At 40.1% G+C, this 23,596-nt stretch overlaps 2 protein-coding genes across 2 annotated transcripts in view; one reads left to right on the top strand and one right to left on the bottom strand.

Annotated features, from left to right (window-relative positions):
• EIF2AK4 (eukaryotic translation initiation factor 2 alpha kinase 4) overlaps positions 1-13,993 on the top strand; it is a gene marked incomplete at its 5' end in the record, with an annotated part of 148,113 nt that extends 134,120 nt beyond the window's left edge. Inside the window, 7 exons of the mRNA XM_007940511.1 lie at positions 3,872-3,984; positions 7,004-7,062; positions 8,009-8,106; positions 9,247-9,315; positions 10,096-10,140; positions 13,276-13,394; positions 13,936-13,993. Coding sequence (XP_007938702.1) covers positions 3,872-3,984; positions 7,004-7,062; positions 8,009-8,106; positions 9,247-9,315; positions 10,096-10,140; positions 13,276-13,394; positions 13,936-13,993 — 561 coding nt within the window. The remainder of the gene's footprint in view (positions 1-3,871; positions 3,985-7,003; positions 7,063-8,008; positions 8,107-9,246; positions 9,316-10,095; positions 10,141-13,275; positions 13,395-13,935) is intronic.
• A 1,081-nt stretch (positions 13,994-15,074) lies between these two features.
• Positions 15,075-23,304, bottom strand: SRP14 (signal recognition particle 14). Its single transcript, XM_007940459.2, has 5 exons — positions 23,281-23,304; positions 23,064-23,136; positions 22,410-22,522; positions 16,005-16,037; positions 15,075-15,164 (listed from the first exon to the last, which is right to left on the bottom strand). The coding sequence occupies exons 1-5, from the start codon at positions 23,302-23,304 to the stop codon at positions 15,075-15,077; spliced, it is 333 nt and encodes a 110-aa protein (XP_007938650.1).
• Positions 23,305-23,596: the final 292 nt, after the last annotated feature.

Below are 23,596 nucleotides of genomic sequence, written 5' to 3'. Positions count from 1 at the left end.
TCCCTACTCTGCAGTCTGGAAATTACCTCAGTACAGTAAACTGGGGCACCCATTGGGCTCATTTTGTTTGTTTCCCCTTTCTCAGTGATCCTAGTTTTATACTCTTGTTGACTAATAAGTGAAAAATACTGTTTACAGGTTTTGTCTGGTTTTGTAGTCGTTTAAGGCAGCAGGGCAATTCTTGTAGCAGTCAATCATTTATGGGAAGATTTGGAAGTACCCACACGAGGGTTTTATTTTATTTTTACCACAGACTCATAGTCTGCTGGTTAGTCCAAAATCATAAATGACCCTAAGGCTCACTGATCAGGTGTCCCCTGGAGCAGTGGTAGCTCCTACCATATTACCGAGAGAGGAACATCTAGCCTCTGCTGGATAATTTCAGTTTCAAAACACACTCCTATTACTGTTAGCAAATTTTTGAAACTTGAGTCAGAATCTGCTTCCCAAAATTTACACTCACCGGCCTTAGTTCTGCCTTCTGGAGAGTCAGAATAAAAAGTCTGTTTCTTCCTCCTTTTCTCAACTACCTTCAAATAAATACTAGGAGACAGCTGTCATGCTACTTTAAGTGTCCTCTTTTCTGGTTGAACATTCCAGTTACTTAAGCTATTCCTCTTAATATGGTTTCTAAATCCTTGACCTTCCTATTTAACTTCCTCTAGACACACTGCTTTGTCAGTGCTAGTCTTTAAATGTGATACAGAATACTGTAGTGTTCTAAAAGTGTTCTGACTAAATAGGAAGGGGCTTTGACCTCCCTCAATTCAAATACCGTATATCTCCTAATATAGGCTAAAATTGAACTAACGGTTAGCATCCATGTGACTCCTTTGACTCATACTGGACTTATCATCAACTAATACCTATTGGCCTTTTCATGGTTATCACCATGTCTGCCTGACCATCTGTAATGAGGGTTTTAAACACGGGACTTCATATTTATCTCTGTTAAATATGATCGTGTTCATTTCAGTACATCATTCCAGCCCTTTGAACCTTGCCTCTGCCTCTGTTAATGGTGGGTCAGTAGTATCATCTTCATATTTGAAGGGCAAGACATCACTTCATTCATCTATTCAGCAAATGTATTTTAGCATTCACAACATAGGAGGGATGGAACTTAGGACCATGGAGGGTACAAAGACATGTAATTGGGAGGGGAAGGAATACTGCAAAAAAAAAAAAAAAAAGCGACCTATGTAAAAAAAAAAAAAAAAAAAAAAGGACATGTAATCCACAGGTCCTGCTTTTAATAGTCCTATAGTCTGGTAGAGAACATAAGATATTAATGGAAATATTAAGTGCCTACTGTTAAAGGTCTGTGAGCGTTTATCAGCCTGGGAGATTACTTCAGAGGTAACAGGAAGTCTTCAGAGTGAATGTGAGAATTTATGCTAGACCCTCATGGATGAGTAGGATACAAATATGTGCCAGAACTGGCCTTGTAGGAGAGGGGAATAGCAGGGACAATGGTAATTCTTTCAGTAATTGTACAGGAGGCCAGCAGAGAGCTACTTCGGTACTACTCTGAAGAGTCTGTTTTGGGTGAAGCAGAAGGATTAAAAAGAAGGGTGCCTAGGCAAGAGAGGATGGCTGTCAAGGATTGAATTGTGCACAAAAAATACGTGTCAGCTTGGCTAGATCATGATTCTGAATTGTCAGTGATGATGTATTGTGGCAGTTATGGAATGGTCTCCCATGATATTATCTGATATAATAAAGCAATCAGTTTTAAGCGTGGGATGTAGCACTCTTAATCCCATCACAACCCTGATCAGATGAAAAATTAGTTCCCCTAGGGTGTAGCCTCTAATACCTTTTACCTTACAAGAGATAAAAGGAGAGAGAAGTGAGCAGAGGGAGGCAGAAATATACTGTTGTCGTTGTGAAGTGCCATCAAGTCATCTCCAACTCATAGCAACCTTATGTACAACAGAATGAAACACTGTCTGGTCCTGTGCCAGCTTCATGATCCCTGCTATACCTGAGGCCATCGCTGCAGCCACCATGTCAGTCTGTCTTGTTGAAGGCCTTCCCCTCTTTCATTGACCCTCCATTTTACCAAGCATGACATCCTTCTCCAGAGAATAGTCCTGACAATATGACCAAAGTAGATGAGACAAAGTCTGGCCATCCTCGCTTCCAGGGAACATTCTGACTGCACTTCTTCAGGACAGATCTGTTAGTTCTTTTAGCAGTTCACAGTACTTTCAGCATTCTTTGCCAACACCACAACTCAAAAGCATCAATTCTTCTTCAATCTTTCTTATTCATTGTCCAGCTCTCACACTCAAATGAAGTGACTGAAAATACCATGGCTTGGGTTAGGTGCATCTTAGTCTTCAAGGAGATATCTTTGCTCTTCAGCGCTTGAAAGAGGTCTTTTGCAACAGATTTGCCCAATGCAACACATCTTTTGATGTGTTGACTGCTGCTTCCATTGGTGTTGATTATAGAACCACGTAATATGAAGTCTTTGACAACTTCAGTCTTTTCTCCATCTATCATGATGCTGCTTATTTGTCCAGTTGTGAGGATTTTTGTTTTCTTTATATTGAGGCGTAATCTATACTGTAGACTATAGTCTTTAATCTTCCTCAGTAAGTGCTCCAAGTCATTCTCACTTTCAGCAAGCAAAGTTACGTCATTTGTGTATCTCAGGTTGTTAATAAGCTTTCCTCCAATCCTGATGCCACGTTCTTCTTCATATAGTCCAGTTTCTCTGATTATTGCTCAGCATACAGATTGAATAAGTATGGTGAAAGAATACAACCCTGACGCACTCCCCTCCTGATTTTAAACCATGCAGTATCCCCTTGTTCTGTTTAAATGACAGCCTCCTGGTCTATGTACAGGTTCCTCATGAGTACAATTATGTTTTCTAGAACCTAACACCACCAAGTAAAAAGAGCTGGGAGTGGAGTGCATCCTTTGGACCCAGGGTCCCTGTGCTGGGATCCTCCTAGAACCAAGAGACACAGGGAGAGAAAGCCTTCCCCTAGAGCTGGCACTCTGAATTCAGACTTCTAGCCTCCTATGTGAGAGAATAAAATTGTTTGTTAAACCCATCCACGTGTGGTATTTCTCTTATAGCAGCAATAGAGAACCAAGACAGTGACTGTAGCTAGATCATAAAGATCGTAAATGCCTAACCGAGCAATTTTGGCTTTATTTACTAGCTAGTAGGAAGCCATTGAATGTTTTGGACAAACAGGAGACTTCAGAGTTGTATTTGAAAAAAATTAATCTGCAGGGATGTGCAGCATGGAATAAAATGAGGTAAAACTGAAGGACAAGGATAGCAGTGTGAATAATATCAGGGTCACCCCCACCAAGATGGGATACTGGGCACAAGAATGAAGATGAAAAGACAGATACCATACAAGTGGATGGTATGACTTGAGTTTGGAAAGGAGGAGGAGCAATTATAGATAATGCTGAAGTCTGAGAAACCCTGGCAACTGACCAGAGGATGTTTAAGGGGGAGAATATGTGAGTGAATCCAGTGAAACGGAAGCTGCTTCATCTGTGCCTTTTTTTAAACACAAATTCTGTCATCTATGATAAACTCTTCTAATGTAGACCCGGATTTCTCAGCAGTAGTGCCAGGTAATTAAGTACTTGTTGTAGGGGCTCCCCTGTGCATTGTAGGATATTTGGCAGCATCCTTACCTCTACCCACTGGATGTCAGTAGTACCCCCTGCAGTTGTGACAATGCAAAAGTGTCTTCAGATTTCTCCTGGAGGGTCAAATCGCCCCTGGTTGAGAATCACCACTGTTGATTTTAGTAGTCATACTATGGCACTCTGTCCCAGCCTTTTGGTTTCAAACACCTCCAAATGATGAATCTGTTCATTTCTTTTCAAGGTGAAGTCTTTTGAGAAGGAAAGGCAAACAGAGAAACGTGTGCTAGAATCTGATCTTGTGGACCATATGATGCAGAAATTGAGGACTAAAGTCAGTGATGAAAGGAATATCAGGTAACTTACTAAACAAAAGCCCAGGACATTATCTGTGACTACCTATATAGAGCTTACATGAGTTTATTTTTAAAGTCGGTTTGATCCTTCTGGGAAAGAAAGATAGGTCAGGATAACTTTTAATGAACCGTTCTATTTCTCTGAAAATTTCTATCAGCAGTTTAATCTTTATGGCTATAATCTTTACAGAAGCAGGCTTCCACATCTTTCTCCCATGGCGTAGCTAGTGGGTTCAAACCTTTTGATTAGCAGTGAGCACTTAACCACAATGCCATGAGGGCTCCCTCAGTTTAATTATATGACCCCTTTATATAATAAAGACCAGTAGTATCTCCTTTTTAACATTTGTTCTGCATAACATTTCAAAGAATATTTTATTATTTTCAAAGACTAATGAATTGAAATCTGCCTGCCATTATCTTATTCATTATCTTAATCAGTGAATTTGGCTAAAATTTTGCCAATGTAATTTAAAAGATATATTGTTCTAGAAAAAGATCATATGTACTCATTAGTTTAAATTGGCTCAATCATCTGGATAGGAATTGCCAAAATTAATTAAAAGTCTTAAAATTAAAAAATAAATAAATTGACCTAGCAATTCCACTTTCAAGAATTTATTACAAAAATTATTCCATAGAAATAGGTACAAAGATCTCTTCTCAAGGCGTTGTTTATAACTGTACTTCTTAAACGTTTTGGTCTCAGAACCCTTAACATCCTTGAAAGTTATTAAGGACCCCAAAGAACTTTTGTTTATATAGGTTACATCTATCAATGTTTTCTATATTAGAAATTTAAAATGAAACATGTTTAAAGTATTTATATATTCATTTTAGAATAACAACATTAAACCCATTATATGTTAACCTAAATAACATATTTTAATGAAGAATTACTGTTATTCCAAAACAAAATAAATTCAGTAAGAACATAATTGTTTCATGTTTTTGCCAATCTCTTTAATGCATTGTTTTACATTTTAGTAATTATCTTTAATGTCTTAATAGAGGACAACTACGTTCTCATGTCTGCTTCTGCATTGCCTGTGTTGTGATATCACATGTCATGTAGTCACTGGAAAATTCCACTGTACATTCATGAGAGGATGAGAGTGAAAAAAGTAAATAATGTCTTAGGATTATTATGAAAGACTGTGGGCTCCCTGAAAGCATCTCAGGGACCTCCAGGGGTCCTTGGGCTGTACTTGGAGAATCCCTGGTTTTTCTACTGAAATATGCTCTGGAAGAAGAATATTTGAATTGTGAAATTTTGGGCAGCCTTTGTAAATGATGATTCTAGTGAAGCTGACCTTATCGACATGTAAGAATATCCACAAATAGGATGTATAGTATGATCTCATTTTTGTTTTAACCAGAAAACACAACCCAAACATAGAAAAACGTCTGGAAGGGATACACTAAGTTTTCAGTTCTAGGTTATGTCTGGTTAGTGGGATTACTACCAGTTTCTGGTTGTTGTTGTTGTTGTTGTTCCGTGCCATCGAGTCGGCCCTGACTCGTAGCGACCCCCCCTTGGGTTTCCAAGGCAGTATCGCTACAGAAGTAGATTGCCCAACCTTCCTTCCGAGGAGTGGCTGGTGGATTTGAACCACCAGCCTTCTGGTTAGCAGTCAAGTGCCTTAGGCACTATGCTACCAGAGCTCCTAGTTTCTAGTTAGTGGGTCTTAATTTTCATCTTTTCTATGTATTTATAACACATATATAGATGTGCTAAAAATCAGAAAACATAACACTTGATAACTTTTCTTATATCAGTGATTCTTAACCAGTAGTGATTTTGCACCACCAGCAGACATTTAGCAAAATCTGGAGGCATTTTTGGTTGCCACAGCTGGCGTGTTACTGGCATTTAATGAATAGAGGTCTGGAATATTGCTAAACATCCTATGATGCATAAGCCCCCCTCCCACAACAAAAGAGATATCTGGCCTAAAATATCAATACCAAGATTAAGAAATCCTGGCTTATATTGATGTTTTCACTATATTCTCCCTCCCTTGCCCCCTTCTCATTTGCATCTAACGTGAATAAATTCAAGGAGCTGTGGTGGTGTAGTGGCTAAGTCATTCAGCTCCTAACTAAAAGGTTGGGAGTTTGAACCCCACAGCTACTCCACAGGAGAAAGATGAGGCAGTCTGCTTCCATAAAGATTTACAGCCTTGGAAACCCCATGGCACAGTTCTGTTCAGTCTTATAGGGTTGCTATGAGTCGGAGGCAGTGGGTTTGCTTTGGTTTTGAGTAAGTTCATCATCAGGCTTTTATTGAGAGAATGTAATGTTCTTGAAATCACTAGGTATTAGAACTACAGATCCAATCAAAGACAGATTGAGGAGAGAAAACAAAAAAATAGTCAACTAATAAATAGCAAGTATGGGCGAACATTATTAAAACACATAAAAACCAGATGGGATTTAGTTTTATTGGAGAAAGGTTCAAGATCTTTCCTTAATGTGAATGATTACTTCTCTGTATTCTCAAGATAGAGTGCTGTTGTGTCTCTCAATGGCTATAAATTAATTCACAGTATTTGGGAGAACATCCATTCACAGTTTTTGAAAGAATATCCTTATTTACCAAATGTTCTCCTGCGGTTGTTCGCCAAGGCCGCTGCCATAATGCAGGTGGAGCATGCTGCTGCTAATGTTTCCTTGTATTGTGAGGGAGCGGAAAGAACACTCATTACATTTAATTGAAATTAGCTTCTTGTGTTGAGCTACGATTTTAAATCCAGCTGAAGAAATCAGAATGTTTTCTTTAAGCATTGGTTAACTTGACATGACATCCTTTATAATTTTTTACTAGCTCTTGACCAAAACCCTAAGTACCAATTTTCTGTTGTGAGTTCTTGTTTTTCCTCCCACTAATAACCAAAAGGAACATATTTCTATATTTAATAGAAAAAGTGGCTCACTGTTAGTGTGGCTCACTATAAGTTATCTGTGTAGCTTTTGCCTTATTGACCATTTCCTAATTGTTTTTATTTGCTTGTTTTTAGAGAAGCTTCCGATAATCTTGCAGTACAAAATCTGAAGGGGTCATTTTCTAACGCTTCAGGTATAATTACTAATTAGAATCTGGACATAATAATGCCTGTTTGTCACTTATGTATGTATGTGTGCTCTGAGCAGTTATCACTTGTGACTAACTCCTTGTTAAATCAGAAATTGTTTTGAAAGTAATAGTAACTGATCCAGTAAATTATCCCAAATGGAATTTATCCTTATGCTTTGAAACCCACATCCAAGAAAATGGCAAAATGACTGGGAATGAGGCAACTCTTCTGATCTCTCTCTCTCTCTTACTGTCTTACTTTTGCAAATGGTTGCAAATAATATTTTTGCAATAAATGGCTCAGTTTATTGTATAAAGGCAGATGACTTTCCTAGAAATTTTTCCAACACAGAGGATGGAAGAAATTCTTTGGAGAAATATACCATATATATTGTTTTCATGAAAACGATGAGAACAGTGGTAATAGTTAATGCCTTTAATTTCTTCACATCTGTCAACCTTTCTGAAAAAAGACTGTCAAGTGTCCCAGTTAAGTCCACAAGAAGACATATTTGGCTTTTAAAGCTAATAGAATTGGGTCTTATAGGTTCATTTCTGTTGGCATTGACTTTGTGCTACCATCAGATTTCATATACTTTGAAGAATTTTTAAAAATACTAGTTTAAGAGATAACTAAGTTTAATTTTCTTCACCTCATGAGGTTTTGGTGACTGACACCACCTCCCTGTATCTTTAGTGTCTGCCACCCCTACCTGAGAACAGAGGCTGGTGACCTTGACAGAAGCACCCAAACTTCTGGATGTTGGGGTCTGGGCTCTCCCTGGTCAAGGCCAGGTGGCTGCAGAGGTAGAAAACAAGACCCAGCTGTACTCTAGCCCTTGGAAGCACGACAGGATGGGTTCTATCAAATCTCCACTGTGTCTCTGTGGTGTATCATAGAAAATAGGACCAGGGAAGACCATGCATTTAGAAACCCTCTTTGTTTCAGGTTTGTTTGAGATCCACGGAGCAACAGTTGTTCCCAATGTGAGTGTGATTGCACCAGAGAAGCTGTCAGCCAGCACTAGGAGGCGGTATGAAACTCAGGTACGTGGGCCAGGGATACAGAAAAGAAAGTAAACAAGAAAGGGAAATAAGAAACACAGTTTCCTGGAAATATTTTTCTTCCCAGACCCATAACTTGATGGCATCTGAAAACTTCATCAACACTAACACTCTCTGTGGTGCCAAGATTCTGCCCCATCCATCTTACACAGGGGCATCATTGTGCATTGTGGGCAACTTGAAGCAGCTATTTGTCAGAGCTTGATCTGCCCAAAAACTTTCCAGTTTGACTCTAATGGCGGATTGGGGTTTGTTTTTGTTTTAAGTAACAAAGCAGAAGAGATCTACCACAAAGACTTGAGTCAAGTTTCTCATTTCATGCATGTTGTTAGTATCTGCTGCAATGCCTGATACTGTGCTAAGAGCAGGTAAAATATAAAAGACATACGACATGGCCCCAAGTCCTCAGAGAGCCTATGATCTTAGAAGTATATCCATTATATAATTAGAGAATAGTAGGAGAAAATAAGTAATACAATGCTGAAATAAATACACTGAGTGTTAGAGTGTGCTGAGGAAAAGATTGAGATGTGTTTTCATGTGGATGATCAAGAAAGCTGATCCCTGAAGGATTTACATGGATATCAAGGGAAGGTGAGAGTATTCCAGATGGGAGGGGGGAGTGGGAAAGGTAGTATAGACATGCTAATAAGCACAGTCAGGACACTGACTCCTAGCTGTTTCTAAGGATGTTGAGTGGAAACTCATTTTCCAAGTCTTCCTACAGCTTCTGTCACCTATTTCAGTTCTGCGTTCTCATTTAATGTCACCTTCCCCTTTTTCCAAATATAGCTTAATAGTAAAATCTCCCTGTTTCTGAGCACATTATGTCAGTGCTCCAAGCCTTTAGTAGGTAGGTATCATTTCAAAAGAGAAATAGGCAACAAGATCATTAAACACACATGCTCAAAATGGGTTATAAAATCTTATTTCCCCTGAGGTCATAATGGGCTCAACACTCATCCTTCTGAAGTAGAATAAGTGGCAAGTCTGTAGGTTATATTCAGAATCTCTTCTAGGTCCTGGTTTGTCACCCTGTGATTGCTTCCTGGAATAGAAAATAAGATAGCAAGAAAGATGGCTTGGTTTGGCATGTCCTGAATTCTGTTTTCTTCTTGTTAGGTACAAACACGACTCCAGACCTCCCTTGCCAACTTACATCAGAAGAGCAGTGAAATTGAAATTTTGGCTGTAAGTCACTTTCTTTAGCATTTTGAGGATGGCTTCTGTTCATACTGTGGTTGCCTCAGAGTTCAGGGCTCTTTTGCTCAGAGTCTACCATATTTGGGTGTAGGCTTTGTTGTCACTAATGTGAGCCACCTGCAGCCTAAACCTGTAGACAACTAGGGAGAGAGCTGAAGGGTTTTGTTTTGTTTCTCCTACTTTCTTCCTGTGAAAGATGGCGGGGCGTGGGGGGTGAAAAGAAAAGCCATCCTTTTTCTAAATGTTTCAGACCTTTGCCTCACTAACTACACTGAGTTCATGTATGAGTGTCACACCTTTGGGGTGTAGTAAGTGGCAACAGAGAGAACAGTGTCAACTGCTTAAAGGATCTCTGGTGGCACACTGGTTAAAGTGCTCACCTGTTAACCAAAACTTCAGTGGTTCGAACCCACCAGCCACTCTGGGAGAAAGATGAGGCAGTCTGCATCTGTAAAGCAGCCTTGGAAACCTATAAGGTAGTTCTGCTCTGTGCTGTAGGGTTACTGAGTCAGAATCAGCTCCACAGCAGTGGGTTTTGATTTTGGTTCCCATTCACGTTCACATTCATGTTCACATTCATGTTCACGTTCACCAATGCTGAGATCTTAGCACTGCATCAGTTAAGTTAGTTTCATAGCACAGCAGCTTCCCAGACTCTGCCAGCCCTATTCATACTGCTCCATCCTAAGTGGCACCGTAGTCACAAGGCAATATGTGCTAGGTGTCTAGAGTCCCCTGATAATGATGTGCATTTCTGTTTATTGACAGGTGGATCTACCCAAAGATACAATCTTACAGTTTTTATCATTAGAGGTAAGCAAAATGGACTCTTCTGCACTATGGCCTGTAAAATCTCAAAACTTTGCTGCTGACTTGCTAAAAGAGAAGGCCATTAGTATTTCTTAGTCAAAGAGATTTTCTGGCAGTTCATTGTTCCTTTTAGTAGCCTACAGATTACTAAATCCTATGTGGAAGGGAATCATAGTTTTCTCCTTTCTTTTTAATTTCAAAGATACATTATCTTATTTAACAAACACATACTGCTTTTAATATGTATTGGGCTCTGAAAGACCCTGTTCTAAGCACTTTACAAATATTTATTCATTTAATCATAACAACCCTTAGAGGTGGGTACTGTTGATATTCCCCACTTTACAGACAAGAGAATGAAGCAGAGAGATTAAATATCTTGTGCAAAGTACCCAGCTAGTAACAGAGCCAGGATTTGAACCAAGGCAGACTAGTGGAATCTGTATTCTTAGCCATTATATTATGCTGCCTCTCAAATAAAAATTCATTCCAGCAAGGGAAGCTCATTTGTAGAATTAGAACTATACAGAAGATCCTTTTGTTAAAATTAATTTAGTTCCTTTTTTATAAGCTTTTTTTACAGATACAGAGCCTTATCATCAAATAGCTTAAATAAGAAGTTTTAGAAATTTGAATTAATAGCTCCCCATATTATTAAGAATGTTTATAATCATAGCTACAGCTCAGTTTTTGCAATGTGTCATATCAAAGAATATCTTTTTATCTATCCAGGAGTTTAGTCCTAGATTAAATTAAATGAAAAATTAACTTTGCCCCAGAACATTTCATATTACATTTTCCGTTGCTGTCTTACAAATAAGCATATACCACTATACTGGCAACTTACTGATTTATGATCCACTCAAATGGACAGTAGCTGAAGTGAATGGAAGAAATGATGACATAAAAGAGCTAAACAGAAGATTTCAGAGGGTGGCTCGAGAAGACAAAGTACTATAATCGAATGTGCAAAGACCTGCAGTTAGAAAATCAAAAGAAGAGAACACGCTCAGCATTTCTCAAGCTGAAAGAACTTAAAAAAAAAATTCAGGACTCAGGTTGCAATATTGAAGGATTCTGTGGCAGAAAATTTGAGCAATGCAGGAAGCATCAAATGAACATAGAAGGAATACAGAGTCACTTGCCGAAAAGAATTGGTCAACATTCATCCATTTTAGGAGGTAGCATACGCTCAAGAATTGAAAAGCTGGACTGTATGAAGAACACAGCATCAGGATTGGAAGGGGACTCATTAACAACCTGTAGTATGCAGATGATATAACCTTGCTTGCTGAAAGTGAGAAAGACTTGAAGCACTTACTGATGAAGATCAAAGACTACAGCTTTCAACGTAGATTACACTACAAAATAAAGAAAATGAAAATACTCACAACTGGACCAATAAGCAATATCATGATAAATGGAGAAAAGATTGAAGTTGTCAAGGATTTCCTATTTCCTTTTACTTGGATCCACAGTCAACTGGATCCAAGTTGGAAGCAGCAGTTCCATGGAAGCAGCAGTCAGGAAATCAAATGGCATAGGACATTGGGTAAATGTGCTGCAAATGACATACTGCATCGGGTAAATGTGCTGCAAATGACATGGGGCATTGGGTAAATGTGCTGCAAATGACATGGGGCATTGGGTAAATGTGCTGCAAATGACATACGGCATTGAGTAAATGTGCTGCAGATGACATACTGCATTGGGTAAATGTGCTGCAGATGACATAGGGCATTGGGTAAATGTGCTGCAAAAGCCCTCTTCAAAGTGTAAAAGAGCAAAGATATCACTTTGAAGACTATGGTGCACCTGACACAAGCCATGGTATTTTCAGTAGCCTCATATGCATGTGAAAGCTGGACAGTGAATAAGGAAGACCAGAGAAGAATTAATGTATTTGAATTGTGGTATTGGTGAAGAATATTGACTGTACCATGGATTGCTAGAAACAAGATCAAATCTGTCTTGAAGGAAGTACACCCAGAATACTCTCATACTTTGGTCATGTTGTCTGTGGTAGTTAAGGCTGTGTCAACTTGGCTGGGCCTGGTTGAGTGGCTGGGCAGCTGGATGTAGTTATTCTCTATGGTGAGATTGGTAATTAACTTCATGGTGGAATCTACTGAAGCAGCCAAGTAGCTGCTTTAGGGATGTGGGCTGCTTCCAGTATATAAGAAGCAACTTTGAGGAAGATCGCCAGCTTTTTGGCATACCTGGACCCTGCATGTAGCCGAGTCTTCATTCAACAGCCAGCCATGCTGTGCCAATCTTGGGACTTTTAATGGACTTGAATCAGTGGCCTGCTGTGTGGTTTGGTAGTATCAGGGAATGTGCCTTCTTGTCGACCTTGGGTTTGTCAGCCTCACCTGCCTGAGTGAAGCGATGCCTCCAGCTTCAGTGGGCCAGGAGCAAGAGGCAGAGCTGAAGCCCAAGGTCAGGGGGCTTTCACCCACCCCTAGAGCCCAGCACTTTAAACTCAAGACTTCTAACCTCTGTAACTGTTAAAGAGAATAAACTCCTGTTTGTTCAAGCCATCCCATTTGTGGTATTTTCTATTAGAGCAGCACAAAGTAACCAAAACATTGTCAGATGAGACCAATCCTGGAAAAGGACAGCATGCTTAGGAAAGTAGAGAGTCAGTGAAAAAGAGGAAGACCTTCAACAAGATCGATTGACATAGTGACTGTGATGGTCGGTTCAAGCAGGCAGTGACTGTGAGGATGGTGCTCAAGACTGGGCAGTGTTTTGTTCTGTTGTACATAGGGTCTCTATGATTCAGAACTGACCAGATGGCACCTAACAACAGATGGATGCATATTGGTGATAGTATCCCCATTTTATACAGATTCACAACAGGCATCAATAACTAATCCAAGTCCTAAAGTTAGCATACCAGGGCTGCTGCATCAAGCGGACTTTACTGAGGTAGACTTATTTTAAAGAAAATTGATGCTTTAAAGGAAGAACCATCAGCTGCAGTATCCCCATCAGTTCTACTGGCTCCCTAGAACTGATTGCCTCTGATACACTTGAAGAGGGGGGGCAAAGCATTGGTATCTCATTAATGGCCCAGAAAAAGTGAGTTAATAAACCCTAGTGCCCTGCTGTTAAGTCTTAACTCTTTTTTCCCAGTGGGATGCTGATGAACAGGCATTTAACACAACTGTGAAGCAGCTGCTGTCACACCTGCCGAAGCAGAGATACCTCAAATTAGTCTGTGATGAAATTTATAACATCAAAGTAGAAAAAAAGTAAGTTACTACTTAGGTTTAAGTTTCACATCGGTTAGAACTCGGAGTGATTTTAGAGTAACATATATCTTACTGTCTTGCTGAGGGTTGATGGCTAATGCTAGCAAGCAGCAAATCTTGTCAATCACATAGTCGTGATCCCATCAGTAACAAAACAGTGGTCCCAAGAGTAGCTATCCCAATTATAATTTTGTTCACCCAGGTAACTTACCTCTAAAAATGTTTAAATGAAAGAAAATAGCTGTGACTGCTTTATGTTCTCATATCAAAATGTCAGTTGTCCATGTGATCATCCACTTACACAGCAACAGCGAAGCCTGAGGTAAATAGTGATCTGCTTATGTTGGACCTTATACTGCAGACCCTGGCCAATCACAGCTTCTATAAAACTTATGTAATTTTTAGCGACTCACCTTTCATCTTGTTTCTGCTTAAACAAAGCTCCTACATTACATATTCTAAAAATATTTTGATTAACTGTTCACCAGTATACATATATATGGCTCTGCCCTTGTAATCTACCTTTTCTTTTCTTTTGCAGGGTGTCTGTGCTATTCCTGTATAGCTACAGAGATGACTACTACAGAATCTTATTTTAGCCCTAAAACACTGTCACTATATTGTTCAAACAGACAGGAGCTCATATTATAGAATGTTGTACATTCACTGTTATTTTAAATTAACTTTAAATTTGAAGAAATCGATCTACAAAGTTGAGCTTTGTCAGTTTTTCATGTGAAATGTATTATAAGTTTATCTTTTTGAACATAATAAATGCTTTCATATATCTTCTGCTTTTTAATTGCAAATCTATTAGTACTGAAAGTTTTTGGAACTGAACGCAAGAGAATAGCCTAGTTTTTCCAATAGGTTAGGAATGTGAAAATGTCCAAATTAAAGGGCATAAAGAAACCAAAAGTCCTCATTATCAGAGTCTTTATTCTTGGTGATTTTTAATGTTTATCCTAATGAAAGCAGCCCTCAACGGCTAACCAGAAAGTTGGCGTTTGAACTCACTCAGTGCTCCGTGGGAGGAAGACCTGGAGATCTGTTCCCATAAGGATTCCAGCCTAGAAATGTGGTGGGGCCATTCATTATGATGAATCAAAAACTGACTCAACAGCAGACAACAATGAATTGTAAGGAGGTTAAGCAAAGCTTTCATTTCGCTATGAGAATCACTCAGACTTGCTAAAAACTTGATAATAAACTTATACAAACCATGAGATAACGTTTTATAAAATTGTTTAGTTTTCAATTCCAACAACCTAGAAGATAAGGCTAAAGCCTATTCATCAATCATAACATTCCAGAATTAGTAGTTATTGCCAGAAACTATTAAAATGGGGTGGGAAAAGGAGTAAATAAGAGACAATTGGTGTTGATAAATAGATGGATTTAATGATACACTGCTCTTCACATAGATGGCTATAGACACTTTAAACTACAACCCAGGCATATACAACATGCAACAGAAACCAATCAGCCAGAGGTCTGAAATAAACTGGCTTCTTACCACAGCCACCTGTAAACAGCCCTTATTCTGCCCTTCTCCTTTCAAAATGACTCTGAATCTCATATGAAAACAGCCCCTGTGGGGGAGCCAGAAACCTAGCTTTGTGGCCAAAAGGAGGAACAGCAATGCAGTGGTTAGTTGGGGAAGCGGCAAGCACAGTGCCTTCACTGGGCTGCTTTGCTCTTCTTACTCTTGCTCTTCTTGTCCCTCTTCTTCAGCCCATCCATGTTAGCTCGGAGCAGGTTTGAATAAGCCTGAAAAAGAGAGAGCAGGACCTTAGTGGGAAGACTAATTAGTGGAGTAGCTGCCTTGTTTCCATAATGAGTTTGTTGCTGCTGCTGTTAGTGCCTTTGAGTCAACTCTGACTCGCCCATCTGTAACAAAACAAAATGCTACCCAGCCCTGTGCCATCTTCATGACCACTGGTATCCTTGAGTCCACTGTTGAAACCACACTGTGTTTTAAGTGCCTTCCAACATAGGGAGTTCATCTTCACCACTATCCAGGACATGCTCTGTTGTGATCCATGGGGGGTTCAGTGACTGATGTTCAGAAACACATCACCAGGCCTTTCTTCCTGTTCTTAGTCCGGAAGCTCTGCTGAAAGCTGTCCACAGTGTGTGACCCTGCTGGTATTCGAAATACCGGTGGCACAGCTTCTAGCATCACAGCAACACACGAGCCATGACAGCGTGACCAGACAGGTGGTGAACTCTGAATTTAGGGTAGCCACGACCAAAAAGCCTACATATAAAGAATATGGTACCATGGGACACATGCATTTTAAGGAAAATGGTGTGAGACGAAATCACTCTTTCATGTTAGAATAGCTTTGACAACATAGCCATTTTAGTCTTTTTTTAATTTTATTTTTAAGCAAAATGGGAAAACTGTGATAAAATCTACCTAAAAAACTAGAAAGGAAGATAGTATCAGTGCTGAAAAGTAGAAGCTATGGCCTGGCAACTTCTTACTTGGTATAAAACTTAATGAAAGAAGAGCACTAAATGTAAAGTATCAGTCTTAACCCAGTGGTCAGCATCATGCCTCCTTTTGCCCTGAGAAGGGGGACATAAGAAACATCAGAAACTCACCATCTGAAACTTATTCACTTCTTTGGAGCTCACCTAGAAAAGAAGGGGGAAAAGAAGTCACCTGTTATCCATACAGGAATCCCCTGCCCCACCCCAGATCATATCTCAAGTCTCATGAAGACAACATCCTAATTAATGTATGTCTTGCCAACGTCAGGGGTTATATACTGAAGACTATTTTTCTACTCCACTGCCTGATAAAGTAGCTATGTGCCTTTTTCCACACAAAATGGCAAAGAGACAGAAGGGGGCAACTAAAAAAGCAGTGCTTCTCACCCATTGGAATCCCTTATACACATCTGACACTGAGTGATGTCAAAGGACTTCTCAGCATTGACATTTTATCAATTACCTCCTCCTCGGAAGGAAGATGGGGCAATCTACTTCCGTAGTGATACTGCCTCAGAAACCCGAGGAGGGGTCGCTATGAGTTGGGTCCGACTCGAGGGCACATAACAACAACAACCATCTTATTTTAAACCTACTTTCCATTAATTCAGGTCTGTTTAAGCACAATCAAAGTTTCCACAAGAAGAGAAATTCTGCCTCTGAAGAAGATTCCTTAGATTTTTGTATTTTGTTATACTCAGCTCAATTTTTAAAAACCACATAAGCTGGCTTCACTGTAAGTCTTCTCAAGATAACTTATAAAGGGACTTCCAGTAAGATGGAGGAATAGGCAGACAACCTACACAGACCCTCCTCAACAAAGAAAAAAGAAACCAATTGACAGAGATACAGAAGATAATCCTGGAACCCTGAGCTTTGAAAGAAGTATACAGAAGTGGATTAAGCACCATTCAGGAAAAACCTGAATGAAAATAGTAAGTATGGAGACGTTCGGAGCAGTGGACTGTCAGCTACTCTGACAGGACCAACAGCCTGAATATTTCCAAGTATTGTTGGGACCTGTGAATTCACCTAAAGATCAGTGCTGGTTGCCAAAGGCTGCAGGGATGACTGCACTGGTGGCTTATGACTAGGAAGGGAAACAGCAAGGAGAAGGATAACCTGAGCTGTGGACTTTCCACTGTCCATGTGGTGCAGCCATTTTGACTGTTTACAAGCAGTGGCCATTTTGAATATTTAAAGTGACTGAGGGTGTAGCCATTTTGAATCTTTACAAGTGGTGGCCATTTTGGATTTTAAAATGATAGCATTCTCATTTGCATTCCAGGGACCTAAGAATAGGCTCTGTTTGCCAAGGACAGCAGGGACATAAGGGAGGCCATCAGCGGGAAAGGAGACAGGTGATGAGTACATAAGTGCTGCCAACTAGCGAACAGAGGAGCACAGCACAGTACCTTGCTTACGTAGATAACAAAACAAAATGAAAATCGTGGGCAAGTCACTCCAATATATAATCACCAATTAAATACAAACACAAAAATGTCACAATGCCTTGAAGACAACAGACCATCACAGTGCACACAAAGAAGCAAGATAAAGGGCCTTTTTACGAAGATGGCACCGAAAGCGAAGAAGGAAGCCCCTGCCCCTCCCAAAACTGAAGCCAAAGCAAAGGCATTGAAAGCCAAGAAGGCAGTGCTGAAGGGCGTCCAAAGCCACAGAAAAAAAAAAAAAGATCTGCACGTCACCACCTTCCGGCGGCCTAAGACACTGAGGCTCTGCAGGCACCCCAAATATCCTTGGAAGAGCGCCCCCAGGAGAAACAAGCTTGACTATTAATGCTATCATCAAGTTCCCTCTGACTACTGAGTCTGCCATGAAGAAGACAGAACATAACAACACACTTGTGTTCATTGTGGATGTCAAAGCCAACAAGCACCAGATCAAACAGGCTGTGAAGAAGCTCTATGATATTGATGTGGCAAACGTTAACACCTTGATCAGGCCTGATGGAGAGAAGAAAGCATATGTTCGACTGCCTTCTGACTATGACGCTTTGGATGTTGCCAACAAAATTGAGATCATCTAAACCAAGTCAGGCTGGCTAATTTAAATATAAATTTTTTCACTACAAAAAAAAAAAAAAGATAAAGCAAGAGAAACAAGGGACCAGGATACAGACCCAAAACACATCCCTAAGGAAGATGCACCATTGGAACTCCCTGATAAGGAATTCAAAAGAATTATATTTAGATATCTTCAGTGAATAGAGACAGATCAAGGAAAATACTGACAAAATTGAGGAAAACACATAGAAAACCCTAGAACAATTTCAAAAGACAATACAAGAACAAAATGACCAAATAAATTAAAACTTAAAAATGATACAAAGTCTACACACAGAAATCCAGAAGATTAATACTAAATTTTCAGAAATAAATAAGACATTGAACAGGCAAAGGAGTAGAACTGAATCAATGGAAGACAGAATTAGTGAGATTAAAGATAAATACCTTAATACTTCTTTGGAAAGCGATCAATCAAAAAAAGATCAAAACAAAATGAAGAAAGCCTAAGGTTCATATGGGATACCATCAAAAGGAATAACCTAAGTGTAATCGGAATTCCAGAACAGGAAGAGACAGATAAAACCACAGAAAAAACTGTCGCAGGTTTGTTGGAAGAGAATTTTTCTGGTATGATGAAAGATGAGACTATATCCATTCAGGAAGTCCAACAAACCCCAAACAGGATAGACCCCAAAAGAAAAACACCAAGACATATCATCATCAAACTTATAAAAACCAAAGACATAGAATCCTGAAAGCAGCACAGGAAAAACAAAAAGGTACCTACAAGGGGCAACCGATAAGACTAAGCTTGGATTTCTCAGCAGAAGCCATGCAGGGGAGAAGATAATGGGACTGTATACATAAACCCTGAAAGAGAAAAATTTCCAATCAAGAATTATATACGCAGCAAAACTGTCCCTCAAATATGATGGTGAAATTAGGACATTTCCAGATAAGCAGAAATTAAGGGAATTTGTTAAAACCAGACCAACCTTACAAGAGATGCTAACGGGAGTCCTTTGAACAGAGAAGCAACAACAGTAAACAACAACTGACCATTAACACATGAACATAAACCCAGAAACCAACCTGGCTATGGAAGTATCCAAAGTAAATAAGCCTACAAGATTGTGCACAGGAAACCAGAGACATCAATTGACAAATGAGGACAACTACAAACCAAAAAGAGGGAAAAAATTGTGTAGTTACAGAACTTCTCAATGGTAGGGAAATCAAGACAACTACAAGATAGAATGTTCTAAATTTGGGAAGAAAACTATAAATCACAGGGTACCCTCAAGGAAAATTAAAAACCTTCACATCAAAATAAAAAAGAGGACTAGCACAAATATTTAACAAATACTAAAACAATAGCAACGAAGGAAGTGGTAACAATTCATACACAAAACGAGCTCAGCACAGAAAATTACATGGAACAAAGAAATCAACACCATGAAAAAGCATGTAACAAAAATGACAGCAACAAATTCATACTTGTCAATAATTACATATCTGGCAAGGGACTTGCCTCTAAGATTTATAGAAAACTCCAATGCCTCAACAGCAAAGGGATTAATAATCCAATTGAAAAATGGGCAGAAGACGTGAATAGACACTTCACCAAGGATATTCAGGTGGCCAGCAAACACATGAAGAGATGCTCATGATCACTGGCCATCAGAGAAATGCAAATCAAAACAGCAATGACACACCATCTTACCCCAACACTGATGGCAAGGTTCAACAAGACATAAAATAACAAATGCTGGTGGGGAAGTGGAGAGACTGGCATTCTCATACAGTGCTGGTGGGACTGTGAAGTGATACAACCACTGTGGAGAGCAGTATGGTGATCCCTTAAAAAGCTGGAATTGGAGATACCATTTGAGCAGCAATCCCATTAGTAGGTATATATCCTAGAGAATTGAGAGCCAGGGCAGGAACAGATATATGCACACTGATGTTCATCACAGCACTGTTTACAATAGCAAAAAGATGGAAACAACCTGTGTGCCCATCAGTGGAAGAGTGGATGACCAAACTATGGTACATACAAACAATCGGATGCTATGCAGCACTAAAGAATTAATGAGAGTCTGCAAAACACCATATAACGTGATTGAACTGGGAGAACATTATGCTGAGTGAATTAAGTCAATCACAGAAGGACAAATATAGTATTAGTTCATTGTTGTGGAGGGTCAAGGAAAGGTTTATATATGGGGGAAACTTTCTTTGTTGGTTGCCAGGGATGGAAAGGGAGGGGAGGAAACACTGGAGGGGAAAAAAAAAAATGAATTGACCCATGTCACTTTAATTTTGTATATCTCACTGTACATAAATTATATTTCAATAAAAAAATAAAAACTTATAAAGGGAGACTTATCAACTAATTATGGTCTACATTCTCATGAATGTCTTATATTAAGATGATTAGAGGGCAGTCTTGAATCTGCTCTAGAAGAATAAAGAAGTACCTGCTTTGAATCCAGGGAGTCTCTCACTTGGCAATACTCAACCTCCATCATGAAAGGGAAGACTATATATACCAAATGTATATTCTCTCAGGTACCAAGCTCAACACACACCTATATGTTTCCTATGTGATCCACAAAGTGATACAAAAAATTGGCTTAAAATCATCATTTAGTCCCAAGAAACTGTTCACTGAAAGTCTAGCACAGTACAAGGATAAGGAATTTAATATTTATGCCAACTGCTTCTTTGGCATTTTACTGTTACTGTGAATAAAGACCACTGTGCTAATTTTATTTCCATAAAATTTTAGCAGAACAAGTGTTTGATTTCTACCTTCATTTTTTTTATCATTATTATTTTATTGTGCTTTAGGTGAAAGTTTCCATAGCAAGTAAGAGTTTTATTCAATAATAATAATTTGTACACAAAATTGTTCTGTGACATTGGTTACAATCCCTGCAATGTGTCAGCACTCTCCGCATTTCTACCCTGGGTTCCTTGTTTCCATTCATCTGGTTTCTCTGTCCCTCCTGGCCTTTTCGTCTTTGTTTTTGGGCAAATGTTGCCCTTTTGGTCTCATATAGTTGGTTGTCCTAAGGAGCATATTGCTCACAGGAATGTGCAGGACAGTCTATTGTTTGGTTGAGAGGTGGCCTTTGGAGTGGCTTCCATTCCACAACAGAAGGGTGACTCACAGCAATAATTTCAGGGGTTCCCCCAGTCAGTCTGGTCTTTTTTATGAATTTGAGTTTTGTCTTGACATTTTTCTCCCATTCTAACTAGGACCTTCTATTGATCCCTGGTCAGAATGGTTGGTAGTGGTAGCCAGGCACCATCTAATTCTAGTTTCAGGCTGTGGTACATTAGTCACTTGGACTAATTGCTTCCTTGAGTCTTTGGTTTTTTTCACTCGCCTTAGCTCTGGACAGGAAGAAACCAATAGTTGTATTTCATATAGCCGCTCACAAGCTTTTAAGACCCCAGACACCACTCACCAAACTAAGATGCAGAACATAGTCTTTATGTACTGTGTTATACCAAATGGTCCTTAGCCTTCAGGCCTTGTAGCTCAGTCTCACAAGGTGTTTGGTTATATCTAGGAAGTTTCCATAGTAGTGCCCCTACATGCCACATTGTATATGTATATAGAAAAATCCAGGAGCTCTGGTAGCACAGTGCCTAAGGCACTTGACTACTAACCAGAAGGCTCGCGGTTCAAACCCACCAGCCACTCCTCAGAAGGAAGGTTGGGCAATCCTACTTCTGTAGTGATAGTGCCTCGGAAACCCAAGGAGGGGTCGCTACAAGTCAGGGCCGACTTGACGGCACATAACAACAACATAGAAAAACCCATAACCGTACCAATTTTGCATACGGGTACAGTCCCACAGGACCTCCACGTTTATTTAGCACGTGTTTCTACTTACATATGCACTCACAAATTACTGCATGTTACTATTGTTGTTGCAGGACTGTATATGTTGTATTATTTATCATACTTGTCCTTTATTCTTGCCTACCTCTCAGTGTCTTCCTTTGCTTTGGTCATGTTATGCTCACTTCCCCCATATTGTGTATTGTCTTTCCCTCCACCAGAATTAACACTCTTCACTTTAATTTTGTTGTCGAGATTTCCACTATTAAAGAAGTAAAGGAAGGTCTTGGTTGCATAACAGCTGGGGAAGTACACACTTACCAAAAAAGAAACAAACCAATTCTGACTCATGACAACCCCATAGGTGTAAAGAACTGTGCTCCAAAGGGTTTTCAAAGCTGTGACCTTTCAGAAGCAGACTGTAAGACCTTTCTTCCATGAAGCCTCTGGATGGGTTTAAATCACCAACCTTTTGGGTGTGCTTAACTGTTTGAGCCACCCAGGGACTCCATACCCTTACCAACCATTATTTAAAATAAGACCAAAAAAAAGGCTGGTTCAGACAGGCCCTAACACAAAGTTAAATTCAAGTCTTTAAACTCCAAAACTGGCGTTAGGAATCCAGCTTACCACAGTGCTAATCTTCTTTTTCCCATCAGTAGCTCTTAACAGACACTTGTTGTCAGAAGGCTCAAAGCTGTCCACTGTACCTTTTCTTGGAATGGGTTTAGTTCGACCATCATCTGCATTAAAAATAAATATAACCTAGTGAACACAACCACAGACGCTGACAGACAAATAAAAAGCGAATAATAATGTAGGGAAAGAATACGGAAAGGTTACCTAATCCACCCTACTCTCTAGTTCTGTTAACCACATCATCCACTATCACCAACGGTTTGGTCAAACTCGAAGAACTCCACACTACTTCCACAACAGAAATACTGTAACTTCGAAGCAGATTAAATCTCACTAATCGTGGAGGGGTGTGGGATCCTTGACAGAAAGAACAACCCTAACATGCGAGGGGCCCGTTATAACCAGGACTGACCTATGCGGCTAACTGCTGGTGGTCGCACCAGCCACAGCCCTAATATTCTCTGGCCCCTCAGGCCTGAATGTACCCAGTTCAAGAGGGAGGACCGTAGTGGAACGCGAGGATCAGCGGCAGACAGACTGCGCCCGTGCCTCCCAAACACTGGGGACCCGGCCGAGGAATCGCTCCGCTTCCAGGAAGCCCTCCCCCAGCCTTCTTCCGGCCTTGCAGAGACAACGGCTGCTTACACTTCTTCAAGGTGATGAACACGCTGCCCGACAACCGGCACTTCTGGAAGAGCCTGGTCAGCTCCGTCAGGAACTGTAACACAACAAGCCCGGCCCCATTAGGCGGCCCCAAATCCCCACCACACGGCATCCCAGTCCTCCCCATCCCCTCAGGAGACAGAGGCCCCTAACTAAGCCGCGATCGACATCAGTCCCTTGGCCAAGCAGATCAGGATACCTGCTCGCTCTCCAGCAGCACCATCCCGGCACTAGTGGCTCTGCTCCGTCAGCATAAATGCCAAAGCATTGGAGCCGGAAATTTAGCCCAGACGGGGCGGGATTTCCGCTATTAAATGTCAATTCTCTTCCACCAATCCCTGCCTCCACCCTCTCTTCGCCCCTCCTGCTTCTGCGCTCTGGGACGCCCTCTCCTGTTCCTGGGAAGAACGACCTGTAGGAACTTTGGACTGAGTGAAAAAACGCGAAAGAAAGGTTTGAAAGAAATAACATAGCTTGTATATCCAACTATATATTGGGTAACGTACTGTGGTAGT

The sequence above is a fragment of the Orycteropus afer genome, unplaced genomic scaffold, assembly GCF_000298275.1.
Source record: "Orycteropus afer afer isolate SDZICR_OR568_19922 unplaced genomic scaffold, OryAfe1.0 scaffold00068, whole genome shotgun sequence".
Lineage (NCBI taxonomy): Eukaryota > Metazoa > Chordata > Mammalia > Tubulidentata > Orycteropodidae > Orycteropus > Orycteropus afer.
The sequence above is the reverse complement of the archived record's forward strand: the minus strand, read 5'-3'. Positions and strand labels throughout refer to the sequence as shown.